This window comes from Macaca mulatta, chromosome 18, assembly GCF_049350105.2.
Source record: "Macaca mulatta isolate MMU2019108-1 chromosome 18, T2T-MMU8v2.0, whole genome shotgun sequence".
NCBI lineage: Eukaryota > Metazoa > Chordata > Mammalia > Primates > Cercopithecidae > Macaca > Macaca mulatta.
The window spans coordinates 46191566-46205203 of NC_133423.1; the positions used below are offsets into that span (position 1 = coordinate 46191566).

General features: G+C 39.7%; 1 protein-coding gene across 4 annotated transcripts in view; it reads right to left on the minus strand.

The window, feature by feature from the left end:
• Nucleotides 1–13638, minus strand: part of ARK2N (arkadia (RNF111) N-terminal like PKA signaling regulator 2N) — a 98612-nt gene that overhangs the window by 46796 nt on the left and 38178 nt on the right. For all 4 annotated transcript variants that reach the window (XM_077975538.1, XM_015121867.3, XM_001084644.5 and 1 more), the window contains exon 2: nucleotides 4147–4931. In XM_077975538.1, coding sequence (XP_077831664.1) covers nucleotides 4147–4861 — 715 coding nt within the window. In that variant the 5' untranslated portion in view covers nucleotides 4862–4931. The remainder of the gene's footprint in view (nucleotides 1–4146; nucleotides 4932–13638) is intronic.

A 13638-nucleotide genomic window follows, 5' to 3' on the forward strand; every position in this document is an offset into this window, starting at 1 on the left:
GCCCAAAGGACCAACATTAGGGAAGTTATTTTTATGATTAGCTAAATTATTCAAAATCCGTATGTTCTAGGGAGAATATTTAGTGCTCTAGTTAAACACTCAAAACGCAATGCTAAGAAGGAAAGGATGACATACACAATATCCAGACAAATTTTGTTATATATCATGGAAGACAACATATTCAAATGTTAACAAAAGCAGAATTATGGGTGATTTTAATTTTCTACTTCACATTTTTTTATTTTCAAAAATTTCTACAAATAATTTGTCACTTAAAAATATTTTTTTAATTTTTAAGCAAGAGTTAACTGATCAAGTATAATAAGTATAATTATCTCTACCAGAGAAAAACTATGAGTTAAGATGATAGCTTGTCATGATGCAGCTCACTGCATTAAATATGTATGGTGAGTAATGAGTGCTGAGATCCTGTCTTGAAGTGGGGCTGAGCTGGTCTAGCCTGGCTGCATGGATTGAGAATTCAAGTAAACTTAGACAGCTGTCCTCAGTACCCTCAACGACATTCTCCAAAAGAAATCAGATTTTCAAAGGCAAACCAACCAAGACAACTCACTCTTACCTACCATGGGGTGTATTATTTTTGGAACCTCAGTGTGAATAGGCATTTAACCACAAAGCAGGTCATTAAAGACAAGATAAAGGTACCCTGTATGGAGGTCCACTCTGCTAAATATTTATGAAAAACAGTTACTGGAAAAACTTTTCCCCACTGACCATGTATACCCATGCATGTATGTTAGTATGTTCAGAAAATTAACTTTTTCAAACTGAATGAGGGCTAATGTCCATTATTTACATTAAAATCAAAATCCCTCCAACTACAGATTTTATAGAGCTAGTCTCAAAACTGATTTTACAGAGAAACTGCCCCCCCACTAAAAGTAATGCTCTAATCATAAAATTGCAGAGAACTATCAAAGCACAAAAAGATAATGCATAAAGAAACCACTTGATAATGGCTGGGCGCAGTGGCTCACGCCTGTAATCACAGCACTTTGGGAGGCCAAGGCAAGCGGATCATGAGGTCAGGAGATCAAGACCATCCTGGCCAACATGGTGAAACCCCATCTCTACTAAAAATACACAAAAATTAGCTGGGCATGGTGGCACACGCCTGTAGTTCCAGCTACTAGGGAGGCTGAGGCAGGAGAATCATTTGAACCTGGGAGGCGGAGGTTGCAGTGAGCAGAGATCGCACCACTGCACTCCAGCCCGGCGACAGAGCAAGACTCGGTCTCAAAAAAAAAGAAAGAAATCACTTGATAAAAGTCTTGATATTCAAGATAACCATCACATAGTACTTTTACATGAATTCACCATAAAATATTACAAATTTACTATAAAATGCCCTTTACTCATCTCTAAGTCTCCCAAATGAAAATACTGCCAGCATTATTTTGATATGATACCTCCAAACAGATCCTTAAAACATCAATATACTTCCAAAACCTTTAAGGATAGATGATCTAGCGCCGACACTAAGCTGTCTGTCAGTTAATTAACTGCTGACTTTAAAAATCATCATAAACATCTGTTGCCTAGATATCAAACTCAAAGTATGATCGTGCACTATACTGGTCTGCATTATTAATTACTTGCACTCTCTAAAAGAGAAAATGCATTAACAGTTACAATTCTTTGACATAACATTTAGGATTAAGGTATTAGGATATCCTAATAGGAATTATTTAAGATAACGCCTTCAACTTCTAAGCTGAGCCCAAACAAAAGCTTATAGAGTATTTTCTGAATTACTAAATGGGTTGCATCTTAATGAAAGAGGATGGCAATAATTGGTTTTTACTTTTCCACTTGGTTTCCATTCTGTGTAAACAGCTGAATTAACGTTCCGACATCCAAGAGATTCTGTTAGGCCCATCCAGCTTAAGTTCACCTGAATGTCCATGTTGTTGAACTCAAGTCAGTTCATAATTTATCCTACCTTTACAATTTATGCAACTTTTCGACAACTGCTCTTACTATAAGGTTGAGTGTGCCTCCTCTCTTCCCCAAAGTCATAAGGTGACTCAGGAAACTGAAAGATACATCACTGTTACATTAAAAATTCACAATGTCACAATTTTTCAAGAGACAACAATATGGACAATTGAAATGAAATTCCTAATATTTGAATTCTAGGTTGTTCCGTCTTTGCTGCTTTGCCTAATTCCAGTAAAGATCATTCATACCTGTCTTATGGGAATGGCACCTCCCAAAACTGCCAGCACACACCCAGGCAGTCATATACAGTGGTCCTATACCTCAATCTACCATTTGATTCTCCAGGATTACCTTAGAAAACTATATTTCAAAAGCCACAGACTTACTAAATGGTGTGAATAAGAGAAACCAAACTATAGATTTAAATTAATTTACTTTGGTGTTCAGTTAGTACACAATTCAGAAGAGACAAGAAATAGACCACTGGTGTTTTAAGTTTTAAGCAGTAATCAAGATACTCAATTAGAAAGAAGATTAGGAAAATATGAACAAAGCACATCTAACCTATTTAAGCAAAACAGGGAAAGTGCCTATGAAGACATTTCTCAAGCCACCTTACAATGGGGTTCTGTCTTCAGAGAGATTTTTGTTTACCCACCTTCTTCCTTTCCATAAAAAGGCAAAGTATTGGGGTAGTTACAGAAGATCCTGTTTAGTAAGTTGGATTAAGTATTGTATTAAGAGATCCATCAAGGTCTTGATTAGGAGGTTAGAACAAGATATAGGAATGCACAATTTTACAGGTATTAATAAGGTTCTCTTAAAAATATTATTACATGTAAAACTAAAATACATACCTAAAACCTGCCTTAGAACAACCCCAAAGTCTGTTTCTCTCATGCATTTAACTGATGAGCTCCATTGAAATCCCCTTCCCGGTAGTTTTATTACAAGGAACGATAGCAAAGGAATTCAACAGAGATATTAAAACAGTAAAAAGCATTTCTAAAGATTGTTTGAGATTCATATTTATATTATATGAACGAGACTTATTATCAGAACTTCAACATCTATAAAGTGCTTTAAAACCAATCATTCTTGTTACTGAATTTATATAACTTTGGGAAGCTATAGATTTCATTAACCAATATGATTTTTCTTCGAATATTCTTTGTATATCAGCAATATGCTGTCTTCACATGTAGATACAGAAAGCTTTCAGAAAACCAGAGAGGAAAAAAAAACATAGTCACTCGTAAAACTTTAGAAAATCAGAACTTGCCCCTCTTCAATGTGGCAATAAACAATACTGCCATGACCTATTCAACGTCATATAGTTTACAAAATGTTCCCGATCATATTGTAAGGATCTCTTGGATAATAAGAATTCACTACTTAAGAGCCATTCAGATACATCTTTCTTCCACTATGAAATCTCAAGACTGCCTTTGTATTATAGTACACAGTACCAGATGGAATAATATGGGGAAAGCAGATTTACCAAATATGTAATAAATTACAGACCCTTATACCAATGAGAGCTAGAACAAGCAGATTTCTAACAAACTTTTTTAAAGCTTGGGAAACTAATGGAAAATTTTTCAGAAAGACATTCTTTTCAATGTGAGTGACAACTTAAGATAGAAAGATTTGTAACAAGGATAATTAGCTTATCATGCACTGAATATGGGGTAAAACACATAAAACTACTGTTTTTGGAGGAAAAATTATTAGAAAACTTTAACAAAAGATAGAATGTGTTATTTCAAACACTATAAGCTCGAGTGCAGTGGCTATATAATAAAGCAAGGTGCCTATTCCTGAGGAGAATGTACTCAGTAATGATGCTGAACAGTGAGTATTAAATCTAAGCAGTGCTAAAAAGGCAACGATGGGAGTTCAGGTAATGTGTTACAGAGAGACTTGTGAGAAATTCCATTACTTAAAAATAATCTTGTCCCTATCATTAACCATTTAATTTTTTTTTTCCTGATGTGCTAAAGTGCACTGGAAACCTCAGAACAGGTTTTATAAATTGGCCATGTCTCGTAATAGACTGCAGTCTTCAAATTTACACAGAGCTGCAGGTCTCCTGGATTTTTTCAAGTGTCACTCATCTAACTGAGCCTGACAGCTGAGAATGCCATCAGGTACTTTACAGTCAGTTTAAAAAACATCCTCTACCTGGTATCTCTGCAGTGATTGTCTTGCTGCTCCCTGAAACCTCTTCATCATCATCGGATGAGCTCGTGCTTGAGTCACAAGTCAGGTCACTATCACTGGTACTACTGTCCTGCAGCAGGTTGTATTTCTTCCTTGCAGCAGCCTCCCGTTTCTGCCTCAGTAGCCTGATCCTCTCCTTGTGCTTTTGGCTCCGATGACCTTTAACCTTGGCGACTCGGCCATTCTGTTTATCACTGGATTGCCGGTTTTTCTTGGCAGCCATAGTGGATGTTTCACTTTCTGATCGGGACCGCCTAGACTTGCGCCCAACTGTGGCACCAGACACTCCTGAAGGGTCTCCTTCTACCGCTGTTTCTGCCTGAGAGGGTTCATTTTCTTCTACGGAAGACAATGTATCTGAATCAGCCAGGTGACCACTAGAGGAAGGGGAAAGCATGCAGTGATTAGAGGAGTCACTCTCATAAACTCGGCCAGTTGTAGGCTTGTCACTCTCCGTGGATGCTAACTGAGACTCAGAAGAGTCCCTTCTCAGTTCCATCAACAAGCAGGGCATTGAAGAAATCACTGTAGAATCCGCTACACCATCTTTCTGAACTTGAGATTCCAGTTCTACAGATCCATCTTCCTCCTTGGCTGTCTCTTGTTCAGATGCTTTTGGTGGGGCTTCGGACTCAATGAGTTCTTCGACTTTTCCCACTGCCTCCTCCATCTTCATTTCAGAATTTCAAGTTAAATCATGGAGTAGAGTCTAGGAAATGATATCAAAGATGCAACAGGAAAGCAACCTGTACAAAAACACACAAAGTCAATAAACAGAATGCCAGATTATTTGGTCAACACAACATGCCTACCTTTATAAGTCGGTGGGGCAAAACTTACCATTACACAGGCCTTTAAAATATATACATATTATTATCTGCTTCTCTGATCAAAAGTCAAATTCAAAGGACTAATACCATCAAAATCTAAGCATACTGAGCTACTAAAAATGCCATAATATTAATCACTATTACTGAACTTGCAAGGCCAACATGTAACGAACATTTTCCAGTTTACAATTTTATTTAAAGTGTTCTAGAAAGAAATCTTCAAAACTCTGATATAATTAATATGCATGTATTGACTTTGATATAAATGAAAAAGAATGCTTTAACACTAGTCTAGAAATGCATTACCTGGAATGACTACTTTTACATTCAAATCCAAAAAGAAAGGAGGTAGGAGGAGGGGAGTTACAATAGAGAAACATCAATTTTTTTTTTTTTTTTTTGAGACAGGGTCTCACTCTGCCACTCAGGCTGGAGTGCAATGGTGCAATCTCAGCTGCAACCTCCATTGCCGTGGCTCAAGCAATTCTCTTGCCTCAGCCTTCCAAATGGCTGGGACTACAGGAGCACACCACCGCACCTGGCTAATTTTTGCATTTTTTGTAGAGACAGGATTTCGCCATGTTGCCCAGGCTGGTCTCGAACTCCTGAGCTCAAGTGATCCACCCACTGTGGCCTCCCAAACTGCTGGGATTATAGGAGTAAGCCACCTCACCTGGCCCCTACACTTATGTTTAAAAAAAAAACAAAAACACATGCACAATCCAATTACATGCATTTGGCAAATGAGCAACCAAATACTATGCATCAAACTTGTCTGCAGTCCCCTTAATAGGAGTTGCTCTAGTGAAGCATTAAGATGAAAGGCCAGAATTTGATGCTTCCTCAATCCTACCTAGCTCCCACGTACCTCATCATGCTGAATGTGAGGCTAGTGTTTAAACTAGTTTTAGTTTAGTGACATGTTTTATCAACAATGGTCACTAAATACAGAACCCAGAAAGCCTAGTATATTCTATGAATGAATTAAGGATTTAAGAGAAAATACTCTACACCCATTTTACACTTTGGATGCTAAATTTAAAACCTAACACTCTACCACCACTGTGAGTGATACAACTCCCATTAACCATACAGGACATAATATTTAACCTGTACGGTTAACTCCAATTAACCGTACAGGACATAATATTTAACCTCAAAAGCTTATGACCTATACAGTTAAGTCCTTACTTAACATCGTCAATAGGTTCTTGGAAACTGAGACTTTAAGTGAAATGACGTTTAACAAAACCAATTTTTTCATTAACGTTATAACTAAAGGACATCATTCAAAGACCAGCAGTATCTTGTTCCATTTAAAGTTGTGGTTTCCAAGAACCTATTGAAAATCTGGTGGTTTTTAAAGAGGATGCTAAATATAGAAAGCAAGTAAATAACTTGCCCTGTAAGTGTTACATTACAGAAAGCAACTATCATGTCCATAGGTCACAGACACACACAACCATTAATCTATATGGTATGCTAGTTAGGTGCAATATGGCATCTCCAGCATCTCACTCCATCAAGTTAACTTGATAGTTCAATCTATAGTAGACAAAAACTAGGAAATACTTGAAAAATCCTTTAAAACAGATCTAACATGCCAAGTCCACTTTTTGCTTAATACAAACATTCTGTATACCTGTTTTGTTTTTCATAGCCCTGTTCTCAGCTGTTGATAAAACAGGCATTCTGATTAAGTTTCCTTAACACATTCATGGAAACCAGAACATTCATGGCCACTGAAACATTTGTTAATTTAAAACAATCCTAGGCCAGGAGTGGTGGCTCACACCTGTTATATCCCAGCACTTTGGGAGGCAGAGGCAGGTGGATCACCTGAGGTTGGGAGTTCGAGACCAGTCTGGCCAACATGGTGAAACCCCGTCTCTACTAAAAACACAAAAACTGGCCAGGCACGGTGGTGAGCACCTGTAGTCCGTTACTCGGGAGGCTGAGGCAAAAGAACCGCTTGAACCTGGGAGGCGGAGGTTGCAGTGAGCCAAGATAACGCCACTGTGCTCCAGCCTGGGTGACAGAGCAAGATTCCATCTCAAAAACAAATAAAATAAATCAAAAATAAATAAAACAATATTGTGTGCAGCCTACTTCACATATTTGTATCAATTATAGTACTAATGTTGGAGCTAAGTGAAAATCAGCATAAATATTTTTTCTGACACCATTACAAAAAAATGTAACACCTCTGAAAGCCAACAGAGGGAGTAACAGTTAAACCAATGGAGACCGTTATAAATAAAGCATGCTGTCAATACAAACATGAAATAAAATATTCATAGATACAAAATACCCCCAGGTATGAGGAATAAATCCAAGTTCTTTTTTTTAAGCCAAATTTAGCAGTGGAGGGGACCAAGATTTTCTAACTGAATAAAAATGAGAGTTAATTATATTATGGAGATTCAAGTTGTATATTCTGGAATAAAGATTCTTCTCAAGGTCGGGCACGGTGACTCACACTTGTATTCCCAGCACTTTGGGAGGTCGAGGCGGGTGGATCACAAGGTCAGGAGCTCAAGACCAGCCTGGCCAAGATTGTGAAACCCCATCTCTACTAAAACTACAAAAATTAGCTGGGCATGGTGGCAGGGACCTGTAATCTCAGCTACTTAGGAGGCTGAAGCAGGAGAATCACTTGAACCCAGGAGGCGGAGCTTGCAGTGAGCCGAGGTCGCGCCACTGCACTCCAGCCTGGGCGACAAAGTGAGACTCTGTCTCAAAAAAAAAAAAACAAAAAAAAAAAAAAAACAAACAAAAAAAATTCTTCTTAAGGTTAAAATATCTGAGAAAATATACTCAGATGAAATTAATGTCAGCTATATAGGACAAGCATCAAAGTCTCAATTTGTGAAAGAAGGCAGCACTGGATATTTTCAAAGTACATAATACAGCATCAGACTGAAAAGTAAATTTGTTAAAATGACCATACAACTCTTGTTTCTTCAAGAAATAAGTTGTGTGGATAACACAAGCAAATCTAGATTGTTTTCCCTGTTAAAAAAAAAATGACAATATGGCACATCATTCAATTTAATGATTATCTTTCAAGTTCCTTAAATTTGAGTGTTAACTGAGATTTAATTTCTACTACCTAAATTAGTAACTGGTATTGCAGATAAAACCACTTAAATATGCTCAAATCAATCACAAAAGACTAGTAGTGACCATAAATAGGACACAAGTTAGCCCATCATGGTATGTTCATACAATGTGGCCATTAAAAAAGAAAAAGCATTTTATACAGAGAGATAAGAAACAGCTCTCACGCAATTTTAATGAAAAAAGATACATTATAGCATTTATGTAAATAAATAACAAAACTATATTTACATGAGTTTACCTGTAGATGCACAGACTTTGGAAAGACACTTAAGAAAATAGTAATACCAACTGGGAAGGAAAGCAGGTGAATAAGGGAACAAGAGAAGACAGTGCAGTATGCAGTTTTGTATCTCTTGAATTTGTAACGTATACAAGCATTATCTATTCAAAAATCCACTCTGACATGAAAGTCTTCTGAAGAAAAAGGAGACTTTTTCTTGGGTCAAGTTTAGTCAATAAATTCTACTATGCTTTCTCCCTATAGTGGAATTTTGCTATAATTAATTAAATACAGGAGAAAAAAGTCACAGAAAGTGAAAACATAAGCTCTGAGTAAACTCCCTGCAGTGGAATAAAAACAAAGTGTGCTAACCACAGGGGGAAATGATATCATACATAAAGAGTAATATTTCCAAATGACCAGATTATTTACTGCATATATTGTTTTTGGTCAAGGGAAAAAAAATAGGTTTTTCTGGTAGGAACAGTCAAGTAGCTAGCAGTATAAAATGATATAATTGTCAAATAGGAATTGCATCACATAAATGGCATAAAAGGTTATCAACCCTCTGGGTTAACACTGACAGTAAATTTACATTCAGTGACGTAATAAATATACAACATTTTTCCTATTAGAACAGCACTTTCCCCCATGCTGTTCTTCCCTCCAATCTAAACGCAACCTCCTCTACATGAGTACTAGAGCTCATCCCCCTCTCATCTCCCTAGAACCTTACATTATTGATTATTCCTTGGCTCTCGTCCACCTGTCATATCCAACTGGAACATTCATTCATTCATTTTTGAAATCCTCCTTCGACCTATCACCTTCAATCTCACATCTCCTTCTCTAGGTATCATGCTCTTCTTTCACAGTCGATCTTATTATGACAGCTGTATAAACTTCTATTTCCTTAACTCTCACACTCCCTTCTGCAACCCAATCCAACCTGACACCTCCTCCTATCAAACCAGAGGAACAAGCCTAGGCAACATGGCAAGACCCCATCTCTACAAAATATTTAAAAATTAGCTGGGCGCGGTGGCTCAAGCCTGTAATCCCAGCACTTTGGGAGGCCGAGACGGGCGATCACGAGGTCAGGAGATCGAGACCATCCTGGCTAACACGGTGAAACCCCGTCTCTACTAAAAAATACAGAAAACTAGCCGGGCGAGGTGGCGGGCACCTGTAGTCCCAGCTACTCGGGAGGCTGAGGCAGGAGAATGGTGTGAACCCGGGAGGCGGAGCTTGCAGTGAGCTGAGATCCGGCCACTGCACCCCAGCCTGGGCGACAGAGCAAGACTCCGTCTCAAAAAAAAAAAAAAAAAAAAATTAGCTGGGCATGTGGCACATGCTGTGGTTCCAGCTACTGGGGAGACTGAGCAAGGAGGATGCCTTGAGCCCAGGGAGTCAGGGCTGCCATGAGCCGTGTTTGCACCAGTACGCTCCAGGCTGGGTGACAGAGCAAGACCCTGTCTCAAAAAATAAAAACAAAAAAACCAGTGGAACAGTTATTACCAGGGTCATTAATGACCTCCCTATCTCTAAATCCAACATATTTTGGCCCTAATCTTACTTAATATTTAAGCAGCATTTTATGCCTGACTACTCTGTTCTTTAAACCAATTAATGCTTTTCTTTGGCTTCAAGGTTTCTCTATTCTTCTGGCTGGTCCTTCCCAGTCTACTCTGTAGGCTTAACTTCCTCTATCAAATCTCAGGATTTAGTCCTAGGTCTAGGTGTTTTGCCCATCCACCAACATGAGCTCTTCTTCTTTTTTTTTTTTTTTTAAAGACAGGGTCTCACTCTGTCACCCCAGCTGGAGTGCAGGGGCGCCATCTTGGCTCACTGTAACCTCTGTCTCCTTGGCCCAATTATTCCCACCCCCCGTCCTGCCTCAGCCCCCTGAAGTAGCTGAGACTACAGGTGCAAGCCACCATGCCTGGCTAATTTTTATATTTTTTGTAGAGACGGGGTTTCACCATGTTGCCCACGCTGGTTACAGACTCCTGAGTTCAAGTGATCGACCCACCTCGGCCTCCCAAAGTGCTAGGATTACAGGTGAGCCACCATGCCTGGCCCAAAGTGAGCTCTTCTAAACCCATATTTTCCAACACCATCCCTAGACTAGTAATTTTATTTCTCCAGCTCAGATCTCTGAACTCTATACCAGTCCACCCAAATACCCAGTTGATATCTTTAGATTTTGGAAAGGTACCATAATCACATCATATCCAAATCCAGATCATCTCTGATCTACCCCACTCTGCTCCTTCTCTGGCTTTCTCTAGCTCAGTATATAGCACTATTGCTATTATCTCAGTTGCTCATGTCAAAAACCTGAGTTATCTTTGACGATGCCTTGTTCTTTACTCACTGCATCCCATCATTCACCACTTCCATCATTCACTAACTCCTATCAATCCCACCTCCTTAACAGTTTTCTAGTCTGTCCACTATTCTCTATCTCCGCTGTCACCACTCTAGACACAACCTCCATCATTTATTTTCAATAGTACTGACTACCATCACTGTCTCTCTTCAGACTCAGTCTTTCTCCTATGCACCAACCTGTTTTCCATACAGTAGGCAGAGCAATATTTCTACAAGGTAAATATGTTATCTTTATGAGAGAAAGTAATTTTTAAAGTTCTAGAAGATAGGGTAGAGGAGGATAGGTAAAGGCAAGTTGGAGTTATCTGATGTTTTTCTCTCCCTTTAAAAAGGGATTATATATTGCTTTCTGATCAGTGGTGAACGTGGAGGAAAATAGATTATATGCAACAATCTGAAAAAACACGTTGTTGGCCAGGCATGATGGCTCACGCCTGTAATCCCAGCACTTTGGGAGGCCCAGGCAGATGGATCACAAGGTCAGGGGTTCGAGAACAGCCTGGCCAACATAGTGAAACCCCATCTCTACTAAAAATACAAAAATTAGCCAGGTGTGGTGGCGGACGCCTGTAGTCCAAGCTATTCGGGAGGCTGAGGCGGGAGAATCGCTTGAACCCAGGAGGCGGAGGTTGCAGTGAGTCAAGACCACGCCATTAGGCTCCAGCCTGAGTGACAGAGCCAGACTCCATCTTTAAAAAAAAAAAAAAAAAGGCTGGGCGCGGTGGCTCAAGCCTGTAATCCCAGCACTTTGGGAGGCCGAGACGGGCGGATCACGAGGTCAGGAGATCGAGACCATCCTGGCGAACACGGTGAAACCCCGTCTCTACTAAAAATACAAGAAAATTAGCCGGGCGAGGTGGCGGGCGCCTGTAGTCCCAGCTACTCCGGAGGCTGAGGCAGGAGAATGGCGTGAACCCGGGGGGGGGCGGAGCTTGCAGTGAGCCGAGATCGCGCCACTGCACTCCAGCCTGGGGCACAGAGCAAGACTCCGTCTCAAAAAAAAAAAAAAAAAGGCCGGGCGCGGTGGCTCAAGCCTGTAATCCCAGCACTTTGGGAGGCCGAGACGGGCGGATCACGAGGTCAGGAGATCGAGACCATCCTGGCTAACACAGTGAAACCCCGTCTCTACTAAAAATACAAAAAATTAGCCGGGCGTGGTGGCGGCGCCTGTAGTCCCAGCTACACGGGAGGATGAGGCAGGAGAATGGCGGGAACCCGGGAGGCGGAGCTTGCAGTGAGCTGAGATCCGGCCACTGCACTCCAGCCTGGGCGACAGAGCAAGACTCCGCCTCAAAAAAAAAAAAAAAAACAAAAAAAACAAAACAAAAAAAAAAAGGTTGTTAATTATGGACAATGAAAATGAATTCACTTTTTAGTCCTTGTACTCTTTAAGAAACTAAGACAACAAAAGATGCGTACAGTTCAGAGTTAAACCATGGAATTTAAGCAGTATACAGTGCTCAAACAGGAGACAGGGAGTGTAAAGTATAAAGCTGAATAAGGCTACTTGTGAAAATCTGGAAGAGAAAAGTTGAGGAAGTTCTTATCAGACCTCCTTCTTGGTCAGCAAAGCTTAATACAAAGTGAAAAAGAAGACAGGCTTGGGGGTTTGTTTAAAAAAAAAAAATGAAGAAGTGTTATAACATCTGCTAAGGAGAATCTGACAGAGATTAAAACTGCTGAGTACAATAGTTCATACAGTCAGAACAATTCACAATGCTCAATTTCCAAATTATGGGACCATTAACACAAACTTAAGAGGAAAAATGTGATTGCTTTCCCCTGCTCAAAACCCCTGCCCACCTTTCTAGTTTTCATCTTGGGCCACTCACACTCTAGCTCCCTCCAACTACCAAGAATGTCACATAAAAAGAGTTTTTTCCAGATCTCTGGCCTTTCACAGTCATTTTCATTTTGTGCCTATCCTCTTGCTGGCTACCCTTCAGAAATCAGAATAATCCTTTGGTAATAATACAGGCTAATATTTTTAGCCTTTGATAAAATTACATACTAATATTACCCCTAGGAAATGCATATTACCCACATTATCCTCCTTCACAGTACTTTGCACAATTGTAGTTCAGTAACTGTATACTGTAACTGGCTGATGTCTACTTCACATATATAAGGACACATAAAAAATTTAAGAACAGAGCCAGGCACGGTGGCTCACCCCTGTAATCCCAGCATTTGGAAGGCCGAGTTGGGTGGATCACAAGATCAAGAGATCGAGACCATCCTGGCCAACATGGTGAAACCTCGTCTCTACTAAAAATACAAAAATTAGCTGGGCATGGTGGCGCATGCCTGTAATTCCAGCTACTGGGGGGCTGAAGCAAGAGAACCGCTTGAACCTGGGAGGCAGAGGCTGCAGTGAGCTGAGATCAAGCCGCTGCACTCTAGCCTCGCGACAGAGCGAGACTTCATCTCCAAAAAAAAAAAAAAAGAAAAAAGAAAAGAAAAAAAAAGATTTAAGAACAGAAAATCATATAATCAACTACCATCCCAGCTGATTCATCTTTATCTGCAATAAGCAAAACAGACCTTAACACAAAAAGTATTATCAAGAAAAAAGGCATCATTCTAATTTTGCATGGACTAATGATAAACATTATAAGAATCTGTGTATGTTTTCTTTGGATTGCAAATTTCTTAAGGTATAAAGCAAGGTCATCAGTTAAGGTGAGGATGAATGAGGTAGTGCTGAAGTTGATCAGAGGACTAGGTGTGAAACACTACTAGGAAAGTGAAGGAACCAGGGAAGTACAATATACTATAATATAATTTCCAGGCAATAGTAAGGGCCCACTCTAAGGACTGTAGCCATGAACTTAAAGACTGGTATATATGTATATGTTTTTCTCCATTCAAGTTCAGCTGCATAAA